A 26,370-nucleotide genomic window follows, 5' to 3' on the forward strand; every position below is an offset into this window, starting at 1 on the left:
GTAGCTAGTGCATGCAGTATTTACTGTGTGGGAGCCAATTATCTTCTATGATTTTGTTTTTATTGTTGTCTGTTTGAGAATTTATTTGCACAACTACTACTGTGTCCATATTGTCTTCTATTCTCTTCTATTATCTTCTCTGTCTTATTGTCTCTGTTATCTTCTAATATCTAATTGCTTCAAATTATTTTTTCAATTATTTCAAATTATTTTTTACAGCTTGATAGAAGGGAATCCATAAATCTCATTTTGTGAATTACAAAATAATCATTTCAGTTTTGCTGGCAAACATTGTAATTTTTATTAAATAATATGTATTCATTTTCAGTTGTTTTTTTCTGTATATATGAATATTTTATATTTTTAATTTTTATAAACTTTATTTTATTAAATTTATCTTTTCCATTATTGATATTTTTCTCTTTAGATATGGATGAATGTAAAGAATGGGGCTATTGTGACCAGCTCTGTGTAAATACCATGGGAAGTTATTTGTGTTCGTGTGTAGCAGGGTATAGTTTTGTCCCACCTCGCCATTGTCGTGCTGATAATAGTAAGGGGCTATTTGTTTATTTTGAACTTTATGTTAAGAGGAAAAAAAAAATTTATTATATAAAGTTTCATCTAATTTTTGTTTGTTATATTGCAAAAGTATTGTAAGTATTCCTATCAGTATAAAGTTCTAAAAGTTTTTACTATTAGATTATCAATCTATATTCATTCCTAGCACATTCCTGTCTGTGATACAAATAGGAATATGCTTTAAACACTTAAAACAGAACAGTCTGCATTTTATTTTCATAGGTACCTCCATGAGGTTAATATTTGCTCATCACAGCACTATTTATAGAACTGACTCTGAAGGACTTGTATTAGATGTAGTAACTAATGCTACAGCAGCTAGTGGATTGGATTATCATTATGATCGTAATCTGCTATTTTGGTCTGATACAGAAACTAGGAAAGTATGTATGATCATATTATTTTATAAATTGTTGTTTGGACAATTTTAGTATTAAAACTGACAAATGATGCAAGAAAGAAAGCGTATACAGCCAGATTTTTATATTTTTGGCTTATGCTGTATATAAGCTGATGCTTATATACAGCATAAGCCAAATTTTATTTATATACCAAAAAATAAAATAAATAAATAGAAAATACCAACAGCACTTCCCATATCATATCCATCCCCTCTAGCAGTTTGTCTAATTCTTCATTTTTTAAGTGTTTGATTTTTTTTTTTTTTTTAATAGAATTTACCTTTTAACTTTTATTACTCCAAAATAGGAAACACAACATGAATCCTAAGTGATACAAGTTATAATTTATTGAGTTTCTTCTGCAAACTGGGTATATATATCAGAAAATACATAAATTATAACTTGTTCTTTGCCAGATCTCTTTGTCATTTGCTGTGTGTGTGTGTGTGTGTGTTATTTTTAGAATCTGTATTATTAGAGTGTACAAATCATACATTTCGCAGATGTTTTCTTCTATATTTCTTCAGTGATTGTAATGTTGTTGTTGCACCATTACAAAAAAAAAAAAAAAAAAAAAAAAGACCAAACTTAGAAATTTCTTTGTTCGGTTTTTAAAAGATGTTTTTTATAATTTTGGTAGTTTTGTTTCTTCATGCTTTTTCCTAACAGTTTTGTTAGTTTGGTCTTGATTTTTTTGTGATGATGCAACAGCAAGATTACATTGTCAATATCCCAAGAACTGAAGGAGAACACATTTGCAAAATGTAGGAAGGATTTATTGCCTCTATTAACAATAAATAGTTTGTAAAAAAATTTAAAGAGCAGAATAGGGCCAAAACAGCTACCCATTTTAAAAAATGAAATGAATACTGTCCAAATTGTAAAAGATATTTATTGTTATTGCAGTTTAATAATATACATAAAAGCATTTATGTTACACTCCTCAATGCTTTAAAAAGATATATGTCTCTTAAATAGCCATCACCGTTGCAAATCCTTTACTTGTATACTCATGGTATTAGCATTAGTAGAGGCATACGATCCAAGAAAGCAAGCTTATGCACCATCAGCTAAAAAAAAAAAAAAAAAAAAAAATGCTCCCATTTCACCCCTCCATTCATTCCAAATACCTGTCTGGCTCAGCCTTTAATTTATTTAGGCTATCAACTTCCACAACAAAAGATGAAGTCTGTTCCACCAATCAACTGGCAAACTTCCGCAGATCTCTCCTACAACTGTCCTTTCTCAATTTGAATTTATGCCTTCTCAGGTGATTATTCTGAGCAAGAGGAACAATCCCATCAGCATTGAGCATGCTCAAACCATTCAAGGCTTTATCCACCTCAATCAGATCACCTCGCAGGTACCTAGTCTCCAGACACTGTAATCTGCAAAACTTAAGCCTTTCTTCGTAAGAGCAACCCATCACTCTGTGTAATGCTAAATCTCTTGGACTGGGTTGTTATTTGACTGACTGTAACCGTTCTGTTACCATGAACAAGTCTTGGCAGCGTTAATTAGCCTCTTACATCAACAAGCTATTGCTGGCCACAGAATTACTGTTGGCTTGATGCTGTTTGGTTGTTGGACCAATATGCATACACTCAAGGTATCATCATAAATGAAAACCCCAGCAGGGTTCCAGTTTGAGAGAGAGAGAGACCCATACCAGTGCATCTGATGGCAATTACCATGCCACACTCAAAAGTTACTTAAATTGTTCATTTTGCAGTTCTTGCACTGGACTGCACAGATACGTCATACCTATATAATAGTATTACTAGTATTAGTACTAGTAAAAAGCATCTAATATCATACAACTTCTTGCAGTTCACACTCAAAGATATAGTGATTTGTGTCCAATTTATACAGATGGCTCTAAATCTAATTCAAATTTTGGAGCAGCTGCAGTGTTTCCGAATACTGTTATTTCAGTATCCCTTCCATCTGAATTCAGTATCTTTTCAGCTGAATTATATGCAATTAAACTTACCTTACAAAATTTCTGTGCTGATCACTCTTTAAAATCTGTTACTTACACCGATTCACTTAGTTCAATCATGGCTTTATGTAATTTCTCAGATAAAGTTCACTCTGTTATAGACGAAATATGAAGCAAATTACTAAAAATTGAAGAACGCCATCAACAGGTCATCTTCTGTTGGATTCGAGCACATTCTGGTATTTTGGGCAATGAACTGGCTGATAAAGCTGCAAAAAATTAACTACCTTAGACTTAACTAATATCCCTGTTCCGCCATTAGACTTTACATTAACTATTCAAGCTGCATGCTTGTCAGAATGGACAACAATCTGGCACTCTCAAACAAATAATAAACTCTTTCAATTTAAACATGATCTGAATATTTGGTGCTCCAGTATTTGTACATCAAGATGAGAAGAAGTAATTCTATCAAGGGCAAGAATAGGTCATACCCATCTAACCCATCTTTATTTACTTAGAGGAGACGATCCACCACAGTGTCCACATTGTTATATAAATCTGACTGTTAAACACATACTCATTGACTGTCCCTACTATAGACAAGAGAGAACATCAACCCTGCTATCACTGGTAATTCTTGATAAACCAATAACTTTAGAGAATCTCATTGGTGACAAGGCAAATATTTTCGAATTTTTCAACTTTCTGAAGCAGATTGGACTTTTTAATCTTTTCTGATTTTATGAAAATTTTTGATTTCCCTATATAGCCATTATAGCCATAGTAGCATTATAGCCATAGTAGCTTATGCGCCATTAAACTCCCATAACAACAACAACAACAAGTACTGGTAAATGATGCAAGGAAGCAAGCTTATACAATGTCAGCATAATAAAAAAGAAAAACCATCCCACATCGCCTGTCCATTCCTTCTAATAATCTGTTTAATTCTTCCTTAAATTTAAACATTCAAATTTAAACAACATTCAAATTACCCATTCCACAACGCCAGATGGAAGTCTGTTCCAACATTCAACAAGCCTCTGGCTGGGAGGAAATTTCTGCACAGCTATTCTGCAACTACCCTTCCTCAATTTAAATTTGCACCGTCTTTGTGTGTTGTTTGAGTTTGACCAAGAGTAAGAAACCATCAACATTTAATTCATCTACACTATTCAGAGCTTAAATACCTTAGTTAGGTGCCCTCAAGGTACCCTATTTCTGGGCCCTACAATTTCTAGACTTGAAGTCTCTCTTGATAAAAGTACCCTTTTTTTTCTCTCATTAACCTTGTTGCAATAATCTCTCATTAATCTACACTGCATCCATTGCAATAGATTCATATCCTTCCAAAAGTGATGATTCCAGATCTCTATGCAATACTCAAGGTATAGTCTTACCATTCCCTTCTACAGTGGAATGATTGCCGCCTTGTCCCTACTCGCAATATAGCATTAACAAAAACCTCAAAAGCTGTCCTGGCAGACAGTTAACAGGAGAGACTACTTCTACAAGGATGGGATACACTTAAATAGAAAGGGTGCAAGAATATTTGCTGATGCTATCGAGGCAGTGTTAGGTGGATCGGAAAACTGCTAGCTTGGGGGGTGATTCTTGCACAACTTCTATTAGAATAAGTAGCGACCTGGAGTGAGGGGTGCTGGGGGTTTCAGGGACTGATGGCAGTCATCATGAAACAGGTGGGTATATGGGATGTATTAGTGTAAGTAAGAATAAGAATAGATGCATGTATACTTGCATGTATACCAATGCTAGAAGTATAGTAAATAAATTTTGTGAATTTGAAGTGCTGGTCAAGACATCAAAGGCGGATATTATTGGGATAGCAGAGACGTGGTGTCACACAGATATAAGGAATGCAGAACTGGAATTTGGGGAGTACAACGTGTACAGAAAGGATAGACAGGATAGGAAGGAAGGAGGTGTTATGCTGTTAATTAAGAAAAACATAAAATCAAAAGAAGTGCATCCAGTTGATATAGATGAACAGTGCACTGTTGAGTCAGTTTGGTGTGACATAAGCACTGTGAAAGCAAAAATAAGAGTAGGAGTGTGTTATAGGCCTAATGACTCGAATGAGTACAATGAACAATTGTACAGAGAAATAGAGTTGGCTAGTAAACCAGAATTTCTTATAATAGGGGATTTTAACTTCCCAGATATTGACTGGAACTTGTGGGTTGGTCACTCACATACTAGAAAGACTTTTTTGGATTTATTGGATGATTGTTTTCTGCAGCAGCATGTTCGAGAGGCAACCAGAGATAGTAATACTCTTGATCTGGTTATCAGCAGTGATCATTCATGTATTAAGAATTTGCAGATAAAGGAACCACTAAGTGGCAGTGATCACAGTGTACTTATGTGGGATTTACTTAAAGATATAATTACCATCAGGGGTAAAGGAAAGGGTTTTTGCTTCCGTAAAGGTGAGTACAGTGGTCTCAGACAGTTTTTAAATTCTGTGCAGTGGGATCAACTGACAATGTTACCAACAGTAAATTCTAAGTACGAAGCATTCAAGTAATTAATCGTGGATAATACTAAAAGTTTCATACCTATTAAGAAATATTGTTCAAGGTTTAGGCCTAAATGGTTATCAAATGAACTAATGAGACTCGTGACAGAGAAGAAAAATGCATGGGATGCATATAAATTATCAAGCGATTCAGAAGCCTATGGCAGATATAAGCTAGTCTCTAATCATGTCACAAAGGAGGTAGTAGTAGTAGTAGTAGTAGTAGTAGTGGCAGTGGCATTCGATGCAAGAAAGCAAGTGTATGAGCTTATGCAGCATCAGCCAAAAAATCACACCATTCCCTCCAAATGCCTGTCCAGTTCCTCCTTAAATTTATTCAACCTATCAACTTCCACAACGACAGATGGAAGTTTGTTCCAGCAATTAACCACCCGCTGGCTAAAGGCAAATTTCCGCACATCTAATCTACATCTGTCTTTTCTTAATTTGAATTTATGCCCCCTTAGGTTCGTAATCTGAACAAGTGGATGGATCCCATCAGAATTCAGCGTGCTCAACCCATTCAAGGCCTTATATACCTCAATCAGATCACTGCGCAGGTGCCTAGTCTCCAGCCACTGCAATTTGCAGAACTTAAGACTCTCTTGGTAAGAGAATCCCTTCATTCTCCTCACCAATCTTGTTGCCCTTCTCTGTACACGCTCAAGTAAATCTACATCCTTCCTACAATGAGGCCTCCAGACCTGTACGCAGTACTCAAAGCTTGAACTGACCATTGCCTTATACAGAGGGATAATCACCTCCTTTTCCCTGCTAGCAAAATTCCTATATATCATTGACAAAACCCCATGATCTGCCCTGGCAGCCTGTCTACATTGCTCAGAAAACTTCATATCTGACTGCACAATTACTCCCAGGTCTTTTTCATTTTCTACCACCTTAAGTGTAGTACCACACAGTTGGTACGTTTCTCTGGGGTTACTTCACCCATATGCAGTACTTTGCATTTGTCAAGGTTAAACTTCAGTTGCCACTTCTTAGCCCATCTGCCCAAATTATCTAGATCTTGTTGCAGTAGCACACTGCCATTACTGTCATTAACAACCCTGCCAATCTTTGTATCATCTGCAAACTTCGACATTAAGCCTGATATACCTTCATTGATATCATTGATAACTATACAAAACAACAGTGGACCTAACACTGAACCCTGTGGGACTCCACTAATAACATTAGTCCAAGAAGAGCAGCACCATTGATTACCACCCTCTGTCTTCTCCCACTTAACCATCCTTTTATCCATTGTAGCAACTTACCCTTAATACCATTCTGCTCCAATTTGTACAGTCGTCTTCCATGTGCACGCAACAGTGTCAAAAGCTTTCCTGAAATCCAAATATATGATATCAAATTTATTTTTTGCATCCAGTTCCTTTGTAACCACATCATAATATCCTATCAAATTTGTCAGACAAGACTTCCCCTTAACAAACCCATGCTGTGTCTGAATTATTGCTGCAGTCTTGTCTAAATGATCCTGCAATGCATCTTTAACCAGTGACTCCATTATTTTAACCGGAACAGAAGTTAAACTAACTGGTCTGTAATTACTCGTGTTACCCTTTGATCCTCCTTTGTGAATTGGGGATACATTTGCACATCTCCAGTCTGTGGGAACCTCCCCTGAGTCCAAGGACGCTCTCATAATTATGGCCGAGGGTTTGGTTAGTTGCTTTGCCGCCTCCTTTAATATAACTGGATAGATCCCATCCACCCCAGGTGCTTTTCTTATGTTTAACTTCAACAATTTCTCTTCCACTTTGCTTTCAGTTATTACAAAATCATTAAGTATCCTGCTACAATTTGATAACCTTCTGCCATTTTCAAACCTTAATAACTCCTTATGTGTGAATGTAGATGCAATATACTCATTCAGTTTGTTTGCTGTCTGAGCAGGATCATCAACAGGCGAACCATCGATTTCAAGTGGACCAATCAGATTCATCCCCTTCCTTTTAGAGTTTATATAAGTAAAGAAATCCTTGCTGTTTTTCTTAGCATCTTTTGCCAAGGATTTCTCGTAATCTGCCTTCGCCTGCCTAACCTCCTTTGTCACCTGATTACAGACTAGCTTATATCTGCCATAGGCTTCTGAGTCGCTTGATAATTTATATGCATCCCATGCATTTTTCTTCTCTATTACGAGACTCATTAGTTCATTAGATAACCATTTAGGCCTAAACCTTGAACAGTATTTCTTAATAGGTATGAAACTTTTAGTAGCTTCCACGATTAATACCTTGAATGCTTCCCACTTAGAATTTACTGTTGTAACATCGTCAGTTTATCCCACAGTACAGAATTTAAAAACTGTCGGAGACCACTGTACTCACCTTTACGGAAGAAAAAACCCTTTCCTTTACCCTTGATGGTAATTAAATCTTTAAGTAGATCCCACATCAGTACACTGTGATCACTGCCACTTAGTGGTTCCTTTATCTGCAAATTCTTAATACACGAATGATCACTGCTGATAACCAGATCAAGAGTATTACTTTCTCTGGTTGCCTCTCGAACATGCTGCTGCAGAAAACAATCATCCAATAAATCCACAAAATTCTGACTAGTGTGTGAGTGACCAACCCACAAGTTCCAGTCAATATCTGGGAAGTTAAAATCCCCCATTATAAGACATTCATATTTACTAGCCCACTCTATTTCTCTGTACAATTGTTCATTGTACTCATTCGAGTCATTAGGCCTATAACACACTCCTACTCTTATTTTTGCTTTCGCAGTGCTTATGTCACACCAAACTCACTCAACAGTGCACTGTTCATCTATATCAACTGGATGCACTTCTTTTGATTTTATGTTTTTCTTAATTAACAGCATAACACCTCCCCCCTTTCTATCCTGTCTATCCTTTCTGTACACATTGTACTCCCCAAATTGCAGTTCAGCATTCCTTATATCTGTGTGACACCACGTCTCTGCTATCCCAACAATATCCGCCTTTGATGTCTTGACCAACACTTCAAATTCATCAAATTTATTTACTATACTTCTAGCATTGGTATACATGCAAGCATACATGCTCCTACTCCTATTCTTAGTTACTCTAACACATCCCAATCCCATATACCCACCTATTTCGGGATGACTGCCATCCATCCCTGAAACCCCTAACACCCCACGCTCCAGGTCACTAATTATTCTAATAGAAGTTGTGCAAGAATCACCTTCACCTCTGCCTACGGCTACTGTTAAACTATTAGTCCTTGTATCCCCCCAAGCTAACAGTTTTCCGACCCACCTAACACTGCCTCGATAACATCAGCAAATATTCTTGCACCCTTTCTATTTAAGTGTATCCCATCCCTATAGAAGCAGTCTCTACTGTTAACAAGTACAGTCCAGGCTGAAAAAAATGCTACCCCTTGAGCCTTGCACATTCTTTCCAGGGCCGAATTGATCGACAAGGCTCTCATCATATACTCCCTTCTATTGTGTCTGGGCACAATTGCAGACACTTTCAAATTCAACCCTAATTCTTGGCTTTTGTTCAACAGTAACCTGTACTTGTTAAGTATTTCTGCCGATCTCCTACTCCTAATATCATTAGTGCCAACGTGTACAACTATATCACCTTTTGTGTCCTTAAAAGATGATATCCGCTCTACAACGTCATCAACCTTTGCCCCTGGCAGACATACCCTGGTCCTGTTCCACCTATCCTTTTTACAAAGCATGTTTCCCGTTTCCCTGACAATAGAGTCTCCAACAACTACTAGTTCCTGAGGGACCAGCGCATTCTGCCTTGGGGGTTGCCGCTGTGTTGCGTGATGACCAAGTGCAACTCTGGCGTTGATGTGTATGCAGCTGTGAGCCTGATGGGCCCCTCAATTTAGATCTTTCGAGGGCATACACCCTGTCGTTCAAACTCTCATATAGGCCCATAACAACGCTGAGTTGTCACCTGATTTCCTTACACTCCTTACATCGCGCGCGCACACACAAAGACATCCCCCATGGCAATGTCATGTTCCGTTCCAGAGAGTTCGGCAAACATTTCACAAGTTGCACATTTTTTTAGGCTGTGATGCGTTGGAGAATCGCCCCCCCCTCAGTTCTACCCCAAGTCACAGCACTCCTGCCACTTTGAGCCCGTTGCTTTGCTGCTCTAGTTTGGGGCATGGTACTTTAAATTAATAAAATCAATAAATTAAATTAATTAAATATCAATACTACGCTATCTAATAGAAACAGTGAAGCGTAATACTATATAAATTATACGTTAGAGCTACCTAACTACCTCAATTAAAAATTTGAATTCCCTACCACTATATACAAAAACAATGGCTGCAAGATTCGAACGAAATAACGGTTATTAAGTATTACGTATATCTACAAAAACTGTTTATCTAAATTAAAATAAAAATAACCAGCGTAACTATAACTATAAGACTACGTATTAAGTACAATATAAAATTACAATTATGTAAATAAAAAGGCAAACACTTATCATTTTTTTCAGAGCCTTCAACTGACAGCTGTAATGTTTCTCATAATCTGCCTTCACCTGCCTAAGGTTAGGCAGGCAAAGGCAGATTATGAGAAATCATTGGCAAAAGATGCTAAGAAAAACAGCAAGGATTTCTTTATTTATATAAACTATAAAAGGAAGGTGATAAATCTGATTGGTCCACTTGATATCGATGGTTCCACTGTTGATGATCCTGCTCAGATAGCAAACAAACTGAATGAGTATTTTGCATCTACATTCACACATGAGGATTTATTAAAGTTTGAAAATGGCAGAAGGTTATCAAATTGTAGCAGGGTGCTTAATGATTTTGTAATAACTGAGAGCAAAGTGGGGGAGAAATTGTTGAAGTTAAACATAAGAAAGGCACCTGGGGTGGATGGGATCTATCCAGTTATATTAAAGGAGGCGGCAAAGCAACTAAGCAAAAACCCTTAGCCATAATTATGAGAGCATCCTTGGACTCGGGGCGAGGTTCCCACGGACTGAAGATGTGCAAATGTATCCCCAATTCACAAAGGGGGATCGAAGGGTGACACGAGTAAATACAGACCAGTTAGTTTAACTTCTGTTCCGGGTAAAATAATGGAGTCACTGGTTAAAGATGCATTGCAGGATCATCTAGACAAGACTGCAGCAATAATTCAGACACAGCATGGGTTTGTTAAGGGAAAGTCTTGTCTGACAAATTTGATAGGATATTATGATGTGGTTACAAAGGAACTGGATGCAAAAAATAATTTTGATATCATATATTTGGATTTCAGGAAAGCTTTTGACACTGTTGCGCATGGAAGACTATTGTACAAGTTGGAGCAGAATGGTATTAAAAGTAAGTTGCTACAATGGATAAAAGGATGGTTCAGTGGGAGAAGACAGAGGGTGGTAATTAATGGATGCTGCTCTTCGTGGACTAATGTTATTAGTGGAGTCCCACAGGGTTCGGTGTTGGGTCCTCTGTTGTTTTGTATAGTTATCAATGATATCAATGAAAGTATATCAGGCTTAATGTCAAAGTTTGCAGATGATACAAAGGTTGGCAGGGTTGTTAATGACAGTAATGGCAGTGTGCTACTGCAACAGGATCTAGAGAATTTGGGCAGATGGGCTGAGAAGTGGCAACTGAAGTTTAACCATGACAAATGCAAAGTACTGCATATGGGTAGAAGTAACCCCAGAGAAAAGTACAAACTGTGTGGTACTACACATAAGGTGGTAGAAAATGAAAAAGACCTGGGAGTAATTGTGCAGTCAGATATGAAGTTTTCTGAGCAATGCAGACAGGCTCACAGGGCAGGTCATGGGGTTTTGTCAATGATATATAGGAATTTTGCTAGCAGGGAAAAGGAGGTGATTGTCCCTCTGTATAAGGCAATGGTAAGGCCATGCCTTGAGTACTGTGTACAGGTCTGGAGGCCTCATTTTAAGAAGTATGGATTTGCTTGAGCGTGTACAGAGAAGGGCAACAAGATTGGTGAGGGGAATGAAGGGATCCTCTTACCAAGAGAGGCTTAAGTTCTGCAAATTGCAGTGGCTGCAGACTAGGCACCTGCACAGTGATCTGATTGAGGTGTAGGCTTTGAATGGGTTGAGCTGAATTCTGATGGGATCCTTCCACTTGTTCAGATTACGAACCTAAGGGGGCATAAATTCAAATTAAGAACAGACAGATGTAGAATAGATGTGTGGAAATTTGCCTTTAGCCAGCGGGTGGTTAATTGCTGGAACGAACTTCCATCTGTCATTGTGGAAGTTGATAGGTTAAATAAATTTAAGGAGGAACTGGACAGGCATTTGGAGGGACTGGTGTAATTTTTTTTTTTTTTTTGGCTGATGCTGCATAAGCTCATACACCTGCTTTCTTGCATCACATGCCACCACTACCACCACCACCACCACCACCACCACCACTACTACTACTACTACTACTGTCTACACTGCTCAGAGAATATCATGCCTCACTGCACATTTATCCCCTGATTTTTTCACTGTCCACTTCCTAAAATATTGTATCACATGGTTGGTACCAACTGTGTGATAAGCCCATCAGCATAATTTTTCCAAATCTTGTTGCAGTAGCATACACTGATTACTGTCATTAATCATCCCAATTATCTTTGCATTATATTCAATCGTAGACATTAAACCTGATATGCTTTCATTAATATCATTAATAAATATTGAAAACAGTTGGCCCAGCAATGAATCCTGGGAGACTCCACTAATAACATTAGTCCATGAAGTGTAGTGCCCATTGAGAACCACTCTGTCTTTTCCCAAATTACCATTCCTCTATCTGTAGCAGTAAATTGCCCCTAATTCCACACTGCATTAAGGACAAGTCAAGTTGCAATCTTTCATGTGGAACATTATCAAAAGCTTTTCTGAAATCTAAGTATATGAAGTCAAAATTGTATGTTGCATCCAGTTCCTCTGTTCTTGCATCATATATAATGTCTAATCAGATTGGTCAGACAAGATCACCCCTTAACAAATCTGTGATTGACATGTAACTGCAGTCCTGTCTAGATCATTCTGGATTGCATCTTTATGACTCCATTATCTTCTCTGGAAAAGAAATCGATCCTACAGGTCTAATTACTCGTTTTACCCACCCCTTGATCCCACTGCTTGAAATGAGGAGACATTTTTCACATTTCTAATCCCTAGGGACCGACCCTGAATCTAAGGATGCTCTTATAATTTTGACGAAGGGTTTGCTTATCTCTTTTGCTGCTTCTTTTAAATAATTGGATAGATCCCTTTAGCTTCAGGTGCCATATTTCCTTTTAGCTTTCACTTTTCTCTTCCACTTTCTTCTCATTTATTGCAAAATCATTTAGCTCACAGGTGTAACTCAGTGTACTAGCTCAGTGAGTTACAACTGGGAGCAGACAGATTGAGTGGACCAGTAAATATGAATGAATATCTTATGATGGAGGATTTTAACTTTACAGATATTGATTGGAAATGTGGGTTGGTCACTCACACAGTAGCAGAAATTTTCTGGATTTACTGGAGGACTCTTTTCTACAACAGCATATTAGAGAAGCAAGCAACAAAAGAAAGCAATACTCTTAATCATGTTATCAGCAGTGACTCATGCATTAAGAATATCCAGGTAAAGGAATCCTTAGGTGGCAGTGATCATAATATATTGTGGGATATACTTAAAGATATAATTATCATCAAGAGTAAAGGAAAGAGATCTTGCTTTCTTAAAGGTTAATTTTCTTTCTTTAGTTGTCCACAATGATGGTGGTAGACAGTTTTTAAATTCCCTTCAGTGGAACCAACTGATGATTTTACCGACTGCAAATTCTAAATGGGAAGTATTCAGGGAAATAATCATAGAAGCTACGAAGCTTTTTATACCAACTAAGAGATAGTGTTCTAGGTTTAGATCTAAATGATGTCAGATGAACTGATGAGAGTAGTGGCAGAGAAGAAAAATGCACGGGATGATTATAGACTGTCAGGGGACATAGAAACATGCAGTAAGTACAAACTAGTCTGCAGTCAATCAAGAAACCAATCTCATAATCTGCTTTAGGTGAGCCAAGGCAGATTATGAGACTCTTTGGCTAAGAATGCAAATAAAAGTAGCAAAGAACTCTTTGCTTGTGTTAACACTAGAAGGAATGGGATGAACCACATTGTCCTACTTGATATGAATCACATAACTATTGATGATCTTGTTCAGGTTGTTAATAAACAATGTATATCCCCCCCTGCTTTTTATCATCAGGTTACTCACATGGGATGCTGTTGCTGAAAGAGCACTCCATTTTGTGAAAAGGATAGGTGTCTTTTATTAAACCACCGAGTGTATATGAAATTTTAAGTTCTGAATAAAAGAAAAGAGTAATGCTCTTTCAGGATGTTGAAGTGTCATCCTGAAGGAGCATTGCTTGACACTAATCATTAACCACACTCTCAATCTTTACATTATCTGCAAATTTTGACATTGTGTCCTTTGTTCTTTCATTGATGTCATTTATTTATGAAAATCAGAAACAACAGTAGCCTCATAATTCATTCTTGGGGAACCTCACTTCTAACATTTGACCAATCTGAAGTGTAACCATTAATCACAACCATCTGCCTCCTTCACTACAGCCATCCTGTGATCGATTTTAGAGTCTTACCAGTGAACCCATTGTGTTCCAGCTTCTACAGTAACCTCCCATTAGGTTACTGTATAAGTTGTACTGAATTTTAATTGTGATTCAGCAAACTGTTTGCCATGTTGATGCATTTGAACTATAATTCAGTAAACGTTTGGTAAAAATATTGGTATATGAGGATTTTATTTTGTTGTTTCATTGTTTATAAATTTCATTTTAAAATAAAATTTTACTTAAATTTTATTTGAAATTTGATATTAAAATTTAAACAGTTGTGCTGTTTTATTGTTTACATCAACTTTAATCATTTTCTTGTTTATTTAATTTTTTTTTCCATTTTTTTTTTTTAGATATATTCTATTCGATTAGATAGTTGGAGACAACCTAGAGTCCCTGGTGATATCACAGTTCCATTTCCTTGGAGTCCAGTATCTTTAGCAGTAGATTGGGTTGGAAATAAAATATATGTTTGTGATGCTCTTGGACAAAAGATTGACATTTTAGAGTTGGATGGCAGTTGGCATGCTATTCTTATTAGCCGTAATTTATCATCTCCTTTGGATATTGCTCTTGATCCTACTATGGGGTATGGCTAATAGTTTTATCAATTTATAATAATAAATATTGCTTTACTATTTTATCAATTTATAGTAGTAAATATTTCTTTTAAGTTTTTCCTGTTTGAGAGTATTTTTCTTTATAGCCATTCATTTTAAATGCTCTTTTAGGTATATGTTCTTTAGCGATGCAGACAATATAGATCGAGCACATATGGATGGAACTCAAAGAAAAACTATTGTAAATACTTTTATCTATAAAGCATCAGGCATAGCAGTTGATTTTGTTACGAAGAGGCTCATCTGGTGTGATTCCCAGTTAGATCAAATAGTTACAGTCGACTATAATGGCAACCGAAGGTAATGAAATTAAATAAATTTTCCATTATTTTACATAATATTTTGTCTAGTCACAACTTTACCTTAAGAAAACTTTACTTGGCATTGGAGAGTCTTCTTCACTTAACCCACTACAGTTTTCAGAATATAAAAGGTTGCTATATCAAAATATATTTTGAATTTATTAATTCTCAGTGATAGAATGGAGACAACCCATAATATTAGTCCCTTTCCGAGATGTTGAAAACCATCCCTTTTATGTATTTCAGCCTTCATATTTTAATAATGTAAGTCAAAACAACTGTTAAATCTTCAGCTAGAGCAATGGAATTCCCAGACGATTTCTTTTAATGTACAGAATGTATTCTGTACATTGACAAAACTTTGCAAGCAGCACCTATGGCTTGCTTACAAAGTCCATCCATACATGAAGTCTTTGCCAAGAAATGCACAAATATTTGCAATTTACATGCAATTGTGTATTTGAAAACTGCTGTTTTGTTGCAAATTCTTCTACCCTCCAGAATATAAATATTTTATATATATATATAAACGCTTTCCTGGTTAAAACCTTTGACTGTTGAGCAGAGGCAGCAAAGACAGTACTAATGAGGATGCCTCCACCTGATTGGTCAATAATCGACGAAGTAGGACATTTAAAAACCTCTGTGATGTACAAATAAAAGAGTTGTTAAATGCTTTCACATTTCCAATCCAATGGCTATGCATTCACTTGGACATTAGATTGGAAAACCCATGTATGATGATATACACTCATACCATGATATGTATGATATATGCGTAATACTCTTGATGGAGATACAATGGATAAAAGGATGGTTGAGTGGAAGAAGATAGAGAGTGGTTATCAATGGACACTGCTGTATGTGCACTAATGTTATTAGTGGAGTCCCCCCCCAGGTTCAGTGTTGGACCCATTGTTGTTTTGTATATTTATCAAAGATATTGATGAAGGTATACCAAGCTTAATGTCAAGTTTGCAGTTGATACAAAGGTTGGGAGTGTTGTTAATTGGTGAGGGGAATGAAGGGATCCTCTTACCAAGTGAGGTTTAAGTTCTGCAAATTGCAGTGGCTGGAGACTAGGCACCTGCGCGGTGATCTGATTGAGGTATATAAGGCCTTGAATGCGTTGAGCATGCTGAAATCTGTCGTTGTGGAAGTTGATAGGTTGAATAAATTTAAGGAGGAACTGGACAGGCATTTGGAGGGAATGGTGTGATTTTTTTTTTTTTTTTGGCTGATGCTGCATAAGCTCATACACTTACTTTCTTGCATCACATGCCATTACTACTACTACTACTACTACTACAGTAATGGCAGTATGCTACTGCAGCAGGATCTAGAAAAGTTAGGCAGATGGTCTGAGAAGCGGCAACTGAAGTTTAACATTGACAAATGCAAAGTACCGCATATGGTTAGCATTAACCCCAGAGAAATGTACCAACTGGGTGGTATTATACTCAGAGTAGTGGAGAATGAAAGAGACCTGGTGGTAATTGTGCAGTCAGATATGAAGTTTTCTGAGCAGTGCAGACAGAAAAATTCATAATAGTTTGGGACGAATGGATGGGTGAAATGGGAAGATTTTTTCCTTCAGTCAGAGTTGGGATTCAATACTGACTTTGTTTAGGTTATGTTATGCTCATTCTCTCCCTTTCCCCTCTCTCAATGCTCTGAGATATAGCAGGCATACTAGTACTTGTCAAAGGATAGTCAACATGGAAAGAGGTTACAGCAAGAGTATGCAGACATGCACTTTATGTATGGTAAAGCCAATGGCAGTGCACTCAAGGCTGCTCATTTGTACCAAGAAGCATTTCCCCCCGCCGAAGGCAGCCCAACAGGTGCACATTCATCAGAGTACACAATGCCTTAGAGAACATGAATGCTTTGCACATGGAGTTAGGCCCAGAAGCATAACACCTGATGTTGAGGAAAGGGTGTTAGAAAGAATAGAACAAAATCTAGGAATTTCGACAAGGAGGGTTGCTCTGCAAGAGCATGTACTGAGTCATAGTGTGTGTGGCAAATTTTACATTGCCAATTATTGTACCCTGACCATACCCAGCATGTACAAGGTTTCAGCAATACAGACTACTCTCCCAAAGTGAACTTCTGCCAGTGGATGCAATAACTGTGTCTTGAACCCCCAATTTTTAAACAACATTTTGTTCATTGACGAAGCTGGGTTTACTTGTGATGGTATTTTTAATTTTCATAACTGTTACGTTTGTCCGACGAAAATCTTAATGCAATCCATGAGTCACGACATCAGCAACGTTTCTCGTTGGATGTCTGGGCAGGACTACTAGGAGACCATCTAATTGGACCACACTTTCTGCCAAACAGGCTAACAGGAGAGCTGTACCTTTCAGTTCCTGCAGAATGTTCTTCAAGACCTCCTTGTTGATGATAATGTTCCACTTCAGCAATGCCAGAACATGTCGTTTATGCATGTTGGTGCACCGCCACATTTTGCTCGAGTTGTGACTCGATATCTAACTATAAGGTATGGTCAACGGTGGATAGGTAGAGGTGGGCCTGTAATGTGGCCTCCCAGATCACCAGACTTAAATCCTATGGATTTTTGTATCTGGGGTCATGTAAAAAGCTTGGTGTAGACTTCTGACTTTAACACAGTTGAGGAATTGCAGCGTTGGGTTGAAGGAGCCTTTCAGCAAATCAGAAATGACTCAGGAATGCCTGAGAGGATTCACAACTCATTTCAGAGAAGACTACAAAGCTGCATACATTTTGAACACCTTTTGTAACATCCTGTAACATGTAACATCTGTAAAATCCTGTGGTGTTGAAACCAAATATGTGTTATCTTATGTTTAATAAAACCACCCTTAGCAAAGGATTCATGACTTTTTGCTAAACTAGTGCTCCCATAGTCAGTGGCAGATCTTAACAGAAAATGTATTTTATTACAAACACGGTACTTATGTGGCCCAATGTTCATACTAGGACTTTTTTGATTATTTTAGTTTGTATTTTTCATCTTTAAATTATTGACCATCATTTTTGAAACACCCTGTATAATTAATAATTCATAATAAATTTATTAATGGGTTAATCTTTAAATTAGTAATTCTAGTTATTTAGTGAGTAGGCTCGGCCGTTGTCACCATGTGCATGTTTAATTAATGCTTTATTAGTTTATTTGCATTTACGATTATTAAAATTTATTTTTCTTTTCGTTTGTTGGTATTTCTGCTTCACATATGAAGCCCCAATAATGAAGAATTGGTTGAAAATGGGAATATTAAAATCTATTAAAGCTGAAGAAGTTAATAATACTTTGGCAACAGTGAAAATAGTGGCTCTGCTTTCTACTTCTGTGTCACTTGAATCAAATACAAAGAGTGTGCATAGCATAAGAAGACAAATTTCTACAAATATAAATGCTTGTAAGAAGCGAAAATATGATGACAATTATTTAAGTGATCTAAGAAAAAGATCTAAACCTCCCAAACACTTCCTAATTCATTTCACAAATATACGTGGTCTCAATTCTAATCTCAACGATGACCATTTCCACTTGCAGTCTGCCAAATCCCATGTACTTTTTATGACAGAATCTCAGTTATCTGTTGATTCAACTACTGCTCATCTCAGATGCCCAAATTATTCGCTGTATGATTCCTTTCGCCTCAAAGGTGGTACTTGTGCATATGTATGTCTGTTACGATATTCCCTGTCACAGACTTGGCAATTTGGAATCTCCTCTCTTCTCTGGCTTAAAATCTCTCTACCTCATTGTGACAAATTTATCTTTTGTCTCTACCATTCTCCCAACTCCACTAATCACTTGGAGCTCTTTGACTTCTTCTCTTTGCATCTTGACTTTCTCCAGTCCAACTTTCCTAACATTTTAATGTTCACAACTCCAGCTGGCTTCCGTTTTCTAGTCACACCGACCCAGCTGGTCGAGATGCCGAGGCTTTTGCAATTACAAAGTACTAATGACCTTGCACAGATTGTTCATTTACCTACAAGAATGCCAGACAATCATAACCATACAGCCAACATGCTTGATCTTTTTCTCACAAACAACCCTTCTAAGTACATGGTCGAAGTGAGAGGTCCTTTTGGCACTTCAGATCACAATTTGGTGATTGTCTCTTCTCTGATGGAGCCTTTATCTCATGGCTATTTCCAACCTCGTGTTATTTGGCATTACAAGAATGCAAAATGGAATGACCTGCGAGATTTCTTTTCTTCTTTTCCTTGGTCGTATTACTGTTTCAAAATTTCAGATGTCAACGTTTGCTCAGATCGTGTCAGTTGAAATTATTCTTGCAGGAATGGAATCCTTCATCCCACACTCCACTTTAAAATCTCATCCTTTATCTAAACCTTGGTTTTCCAATAAATGTGCTAAGGCTGTTTCAAGAGAAGAAAGTTGATATCGTAATTGGCTTGTTTCTAATTCTTCAGTTTCATTTTCTGCCTACACCAAAGCTCGCAACAATTGTAAAGCAGTTAATAATCAGTCCAAACTAGAGTTTGAACAGGCTAAGAGTAGAAAACTTGCTTCTTGCCCTAATGGTAGCCGAGCATTCTGGTCTCTCGCCAAAGCTATTGGCCGCAACTTTTGCCCATCTCTGCTCCCACCTCTGTCGAAACCAGATGTTTCTTTTGTCTCTTCAGCCAAGGATAAAGCTGACCTGCTAGCATCCGATTTTTCTTCCAACTCATGTATTAATGATCTTGGTAAAACACCACCACACTATTCCCAACACACTCCATTCAGTGCCTCCTGTGGTCTTCCATCAAAAGCAGAAGGATTTTGACGAACCTTGATGCTAAGAAAGCTCCAGGTCCCGATGGTATTTCTCCACTTGTTCTCAAAACTTGTGCTCCTGAACTTACTCCTTTTCTTTGCCGCCTTTTTATACTTTCTTATTCCAAAGGTGTTTTTCCTTCTGTTTGGAAATTTGCTCATATCCAGCCAGTTCGTAAAAAGGGTGACAAATCTCTCCCATCCAATTATCGTCCCATTGCAATTACTTCTACTCTTTCTAAAGTAATGGAGAAATCAATTAACCACCAAGAAACCTTCCGTCTGATGATCGCCAGTATGGATTCTGTCAGTGTCGATCCACTGGTGATATTCTGGCTTATGTTACCCATTTATGGACTAATTCAATGGAAAGGTTTGGTGAAACACAAATAGTTGCTCTGGACATCTCAAAGGCTTTCGATCATGTTTGGCATAAAGGTCTTCTGAACAAGCTTCCATCTAATGGTTTGCCAACTGTTTTTTGTAATTGGTTATCCAGTTTTCTCTCTGATTGCTCACTGAGGGTGATGGTAGATGGCTCTCTGTCTTCTAACTTCTCCACTAATGCCGGTGTTCTCCCAAGGTTCAGTTCTTTCCCCCACTATTTTCTTCTTGTATATTAATGACCTTCTTCCATTGACTGGAAATCCTATCCATAGTTTTGCCGATGATAGCACATTGCATTCCACTTTCCATTTTGAGAAACCTTGCCCTGCTCAATCAGTTCCAACTTCTTTAAAATCTGCTACCAATTCCTTAAATGCCAATCTTCAGGTAATTCTCCAGTAGGGCAAAGACTGCTTAGTTTATTTCAACCCTTCTAAAATCCTTTTTGCGAAATCCTTCTCAAAAAAGATTCTTCTGCTCCTATGCTTATCTTTGATGACACTCCGATTTCTAGGCAAAATGATATCTCTCTTTTGGGGATTACCCTGACTTCTAATCTCTGTTGGCACAAGCACATTACAAATATTGCTTCCTCTGCATCTAAAAAACTTGGTTTTCTCTTTCCCTCTTGGCATTATTTTTCTTCAAAACAGCTGCTCACTCTGTATAAATCCCAAATCTGCCCTACCATGGAATATTGTTCCCATATCTGGGGTGGTGCCCCCAAAACCTCTCTCAGGCTTCTTGATTCCATTCTGAAGAGGGCAGTTAGGTTAATTAATGATTCATCTCTAACAGAGTCTCTCCACTCGCTGTCTCATAGACATACTGTGTCTGCTGCATGTCTCTTCTACAGATATTTCCATGGGCACTGTTCTTCTGAATTGGCTTCTATAATTCCCGCTCTCTGTTTCAAAACAGTCCGAACACGTGCAGCCACCAGCCAACATCCATTTACTGTCCAACTTCAAACTCACAGAACTCACTTTTCATCTTTCTCGTTTATTCATTCAACTGCTGTTTTCTGGACAACCTTCCTTCGTACGTATTTCCTGAAAATTACAATCTACAGAAGTTCAAGTCTAATGTCAACAAGTATCTTCTTTCGTGTTCTCAACCTCCAACCCACTCACGGTACTTAAGTACTATAGGTTCTAATACCTCTAGTGTTTGCGGTTTACATTAAAAAAAAAAAAAAGTGTTGGATTTACATGAACTGGAAATGAAGGTTAGCTGAATGGACTGTGTCCAATGCTAAAAAATGATGAATAATAGCAGTTTGAATCCTGCAAAATTGCAAAGACATCTGGAAAGTAATCACCTACATTTAAAGGATAAAAATATTGAATATTTTAAATGCAAATGTGAGGAGCTGAAAAGTAAAATGAAAATGTGTTCTAAGTATATTCATTCTGAAAATAAAGCATCACTGGAAGCATCTTACCGCATTAGCTATCAAATCGCCAAAGCAGGTGAGGCTTACACAGTTGGGAAAAAATTAATTAAACTTTGTGCAAAAGATTTATTATTTGTAAGATTGGTGAAAAATATTCTAAAGAAATTGACAGAATTCCCCTTTCCAATATAACTGTGGCTAGGTGTGTTAAGATATGTCACATTTTTGTGAAGAAGAATTAATAAAACGCTTAAAAAATTCATTACATGGCTTTACTTTATACAATTAGATGAGCCAACTGATGTTGCTGGCTTAGCAATATTACTCGTACTTGTACGTTAAGCCAGCTATCATACTAGGCTGAATGCACCGGTTCTCGTCCGATCACAGAAGTTAAGCAGCATTAGGCCCAGTTAGTACTTGGGAGGGTGAACACCTGGGAATACCGGGTGTAGTTGGCTTTTTCCTCTGGTTGCCTGTAGCTGGAATCATGTCCTACATTTCTATGAATAAAGAATTTTATTATTATTATTATATTTTTGATTCAACTGTTCAAGAAGATATTCTCATTTGTAAACCTCTTCCAGACAGGACCACAGGGGAAAATGTTTTTGAAATTATCGACACATACATGGAAAAAAATGAATTATCTTGGAATTTGTGTTTGCACATTTGTACTGATAGAGCAAAGTCCCTGCTTAGAGCAAATAAAGGTGCTATATCATGAATAAAATTAAAAACTCCTCATATCCAGCATTTACATTGCTGCCTTCGTCACCATACTTTAGCTGTGAAATGAATACCAGATCAGTTAAAAGAAGTGCTCAACAATGTAGTTAAAATCATTAATTTTATTAAATCAAGAGAATTGAATTCACGATTATTTACATTACTTTGTGAGGAATTATCTGGTATTTATGAGACATTACTCTTGCATACCGAGGTCCGATGGTTATCATGTAGAAAAGTTTTAAGTCGATTTTATGAATTGAGGGATGAGGTAAAAATTTTTTTGTCTCAACAAAATCATGACTTTGCATCCAAGTTAAAGGATGAAATTTGGGTGCAAATTATGGCATATCTTGCCGATATATTTTCTCTTTTGAATGAATTGAATATTTCATTGCAAGGAACAAAAATACACATCTTTATTTCAATCTTTAGAGTTAACAACAAAATCAAAGTAATGATTTTGAAGCTGGATCTTTGGAGAAAGTATATACAAAAAAGAGATGTGCAGTATTTTGAAAAGCTAAACAATTTTTTAACATTCAACGAAATCAGCCTTGATAAGCCTGTACAAAAATACATTGTACAACACTTATCACAGCTTCATGAAATGTTCCGAGAATATTTTATTGTCCAAAAACAGTCATATACATGGGTTAAAAATCGCCTTGATAAGCTTGTACAAAAATACATTGTACAACACTTATCATAGCTTCATGAAATGTTCTGAGAATATTTTCTAGTCCGAAAACTGGGTTAAAAATCCTTTTTTGAATCCATAGAAACTGATTTACCACTAACGGGGGGGAGGGAGAGAGAGAGAGAGAGAGAGAGAGAGAGAGAGAGAGAGAGAGAGAGAGAACAACTGATTGATCTATCAAGTGATATGACATTAAAAGCGAAGTATGAAGAACAAAAGCTACTTGATTTTTGGCTTCGAGTATAAAGGAATACCCAGAAATTTCTGAATGAGCAATAGAAATTCTTTTGCCTTTCTTTGCGAAAGATCCTTTTCCTTTTTTCCAAGTACAGAAACAAATTAGATGCCGAACCAGAATTGCATTTGCAAATAACCTTAATAACTCCAGATTTTGACAATCTTTGCAAACAAATGCAAGCACATTCGAGCCATTAATTTGAGTATGTTGTCGTGAACAGCGACCAGTTACTAATTTCAGATGGTAATAAAAATTTTACAGTTTCCAGTAGGGCATATAATCATTATTTATTGATTTTGTATTCTATATTGTCAATTATTATTATATTGAATAAATTTATTGAAGGGTTAAATTTTATACTATTGTTTCTAGTTGGCTTTTATGCAGACTCAGCTATTAGCATTAGCATTAGCATTAGCATTAGCATTAGCATTAGTAGAGGCATTTGATGCAAGAAAGCAAGCTTATGCAGCATCAGCCAAAAAAAAAAAAAAAAAAAACCCACTGCCACTTCACCCCTCTGTTCATTCAAAATACCTGTCCAGCTGAGTCTTAAACTTATTTAGGCTATCAACCTCCACTACAAGGGATGGAAGTCTGTTCCACCAACCAACCACCCGCTGGCTAAAGGAAAATTTCCGCACGTCTATCCTACATCTGTCTTTCCTCAATTTGAATTTATGCCCTCTCAGGTGATTATTCTGAGCTAGAGGAAGAATCCCATCAGCATTGAGCATGCTCAAACCATTCAAGGCTTTATACACCTCTATCAGATCACCTCGCTGGTGCCTAGTCTCCAGACACTGTAATTTGCAAAACTTAAGCCTTTCTTTGTAAGAGCACCCCTTTGTTCCATTCACTAATCTTGTTGCCCTTCTCTGTACTCGTTCCAGCAGCTCTACATCCTTCTTGAAATGAGGCCTCCAGACCTGTATACAGTACTCTAGGTGTGGCCTGACCATTGCCTTATACAAGGGAATAATCACCTCCTTATCCCTGCTGGAAAAATTCCTGTATATCATTGACAATACTCCATGAGCTACTCTTGCAGCCCGTCTGCACTGCTCAGAGAACTTCATATCTGCCTGCACAACCACCCCCAAGTCTCTTTCATTCTCTACCACTGTCAGTGTAGTACCACAGAGTTGATACGTTGCTCTGGGGTTGCTGTTTCCCATGTGTAGTACTTTACATTTGTCAATGTTAAACTTCATTTGCCACCTCTCAGCCCATCTGCTCAACCTTTCCAGATCCTGTTGCAGCAGCATAGTGTCAGTAGTGTCCTTGACAACCCTGCCAACCTTTGTATCGTCTGCAAACTTGGACATTAAGCTTGATATACCATCATCAATATCATTTATAAATACAGAAAACAATAATGGACCCAACACTGAGCCCTGAGGGACTCCACTAATAACATTAGTCCACGATGAGCAGTGTCCATTGATTACCATTCTCTGTCTTCTCCCCCTCAACCACCCCTTTATCCATAGCAGCAATTTGCCTCCAATGTCACACTGCTCCAATTTGTGTAGCAGTCTTCCATGTGCAACAGTATCAAAAGCCTTTCTAAGATCCAAGTATATAATATCAAAGCTATTCCCTGCATCCAGTTCTTTTGTGATTGCATCATAATATCCAATCAGTTTGGTCAGGCAAGACTTCCCCTTAACAAAACCATGCTGTGTCCGAGCTATAACTGAAGTCTTGTCTAAATGATCCTGCAGTGCTTCTTTAACCAGTGCCTCCATTAATTTTCCTGGAACAGAAGTTAAGCTCACAGGTTCTATAATTACTTGTGTCAGCCTTTGATCCTCCTTTGTGAATTGGGGTCACATTTGCACATTTCCAGTCTAAGGGTACCTCCCCTGAGTCCAAGGAAGCTCTCATAATTATGGTTAACGGATTGCTTACTTCCTTTGCTGCCTCCTTTAATATAACTGGATAGATCCCATCCACCCCGGGTGCCTTTCTTGTGTTTATCTTCAACAGTTTCTCCTCCACTTTACTCCCAGTTATTTCAAGATTCTGTAGCTTACTGCTAGAGTTGAATACACCTCTGGCATTCCCCTTGCTGAATAACTCCTCATGTGTGAATGTCGATGCAAAATATTCATTTAGTTTGTTAGCTACCTGAGCAGGGTCATCAACAGTTGACCCATCAATATCAAGTGGACCAATCTGATTCATTCCCTTCCTTCTAGAGTTTACATAAGTAAAGAACTCTTTGCTGTTTTTCTTTGCATCCCTTGCCAAGGATTTCTCGTAATCTGCCTTTGCCTGCCTAACCTCGTTTGTAACTTGGTTGCATATCAACTTGTATCTATCATAGGCTTCTGTGTCATGTGTTAATTTGTAAGTATCCCATGCATTTTTCTTCTCTGCCATATGCCTCATTAGTTCATCTGACATGCATTTTGGCCTAAACCTTGAACAATATTTCTTAGTTGGTATGTAAAGCCTAGTAGCTTCCAAGATTAATTCTTTGAATGCTTCCCATTTTGAATTTGCTGTTGGTAACATCATCAGTTGGTCCCACTGTATAGAATTTAAATACTGTCTCAGTCCATCGTAGTCGCCTTTACGGAAGCAATAACCCTTCCCTTTACCCCTAATGGTAGTTACCTCTTTGAGTAAATCCCACTTCAGCACACTGTGATCACTGCCACCTAGTAGTTCATTTATCTGCAGATTCTTAATGCATGAAGAATCACTGCTGATAATCAAATCAAGAGTATTACTCCCTCTAGTTGCCTCCCGAACATGCTGATGTAGAAAACAATCATCCAATAAATCCACAAAAGCCCTGCTAGTGTGTGAGTGACCAGCCCCCAAATTCCAGTCAGTATCTGGGAAATTAAAATCTCCCATTATAAGACTCTCTGATTTACTGGCCCACTCTATTTCCCTGTACAGTTTCTTATTATACTCATCAGAGTCATTAGGCCTATAGCACACTCCTACTCTCAATTTTGATCTCCCAATGCTTATGTGACACCAAACTGACTCAACACTGCACTGTCCAGCGATGTCGACTGGTTTCACTTCCTTGGTTTTTATGTGTTTCTTAACTAATAGCATAACCCCTCCTCCCTTCCTATCCTGTCTATC

At 37.5% G+C, this 26,370-nt stretch overlaps 1 protein-coding gene and 1 pseudogene across 1 annotated transcript in view; both read left to right on the forward strand.

Annotated features, from left to right (window-relative positions):
- Nucleotides 1-26,370, forward strand: part of mgl (low-density lipoprotein receptor-related protein megalin) — a 1,043,262-nt gene that overhangs the window by 166,238 nt on the left and 850,654 nt on the right. Inside the window, exons 9-12 of the mRNA XM_090381453.1 lie at nt 428-553; nt 805-965; nt 14,452-14,687; nt 14,830-15,018. Of these exons, the coding sequence (XP_090237579.1) occupies nt 428-553; nt 805-965; nt 14,452-14,687; nt 14,830-15,018 (712 nt within the window). The remainder of the gene's footprint in view (nt 1-427; nt 554-804; nt 966-14,451; nt 14,688-14,829; nt 15,019-26,370) is intronic.
- Nucleotides 21,935-22,053, forward strand: LOC150080288 (5S ribosomal RNA; annotated as a pseudogene).

This window comes from Mastigoproctus giganteus, chromosome 9, assembly GCF_048544385.1.
Source record: "Mastigoproctus giganteus isolate SK-2022 chromosome 9, ASM4854438v1, whole genome shotgun sequence".
Classification (NCBI taxonomy): domain Eukaryota; kingdom Metazoa; phylum Arthropoda; class Arachnida; order Uropygi; family Thelyphonidae; genus Mastigoproctus; species Mastigoproctus giganteus.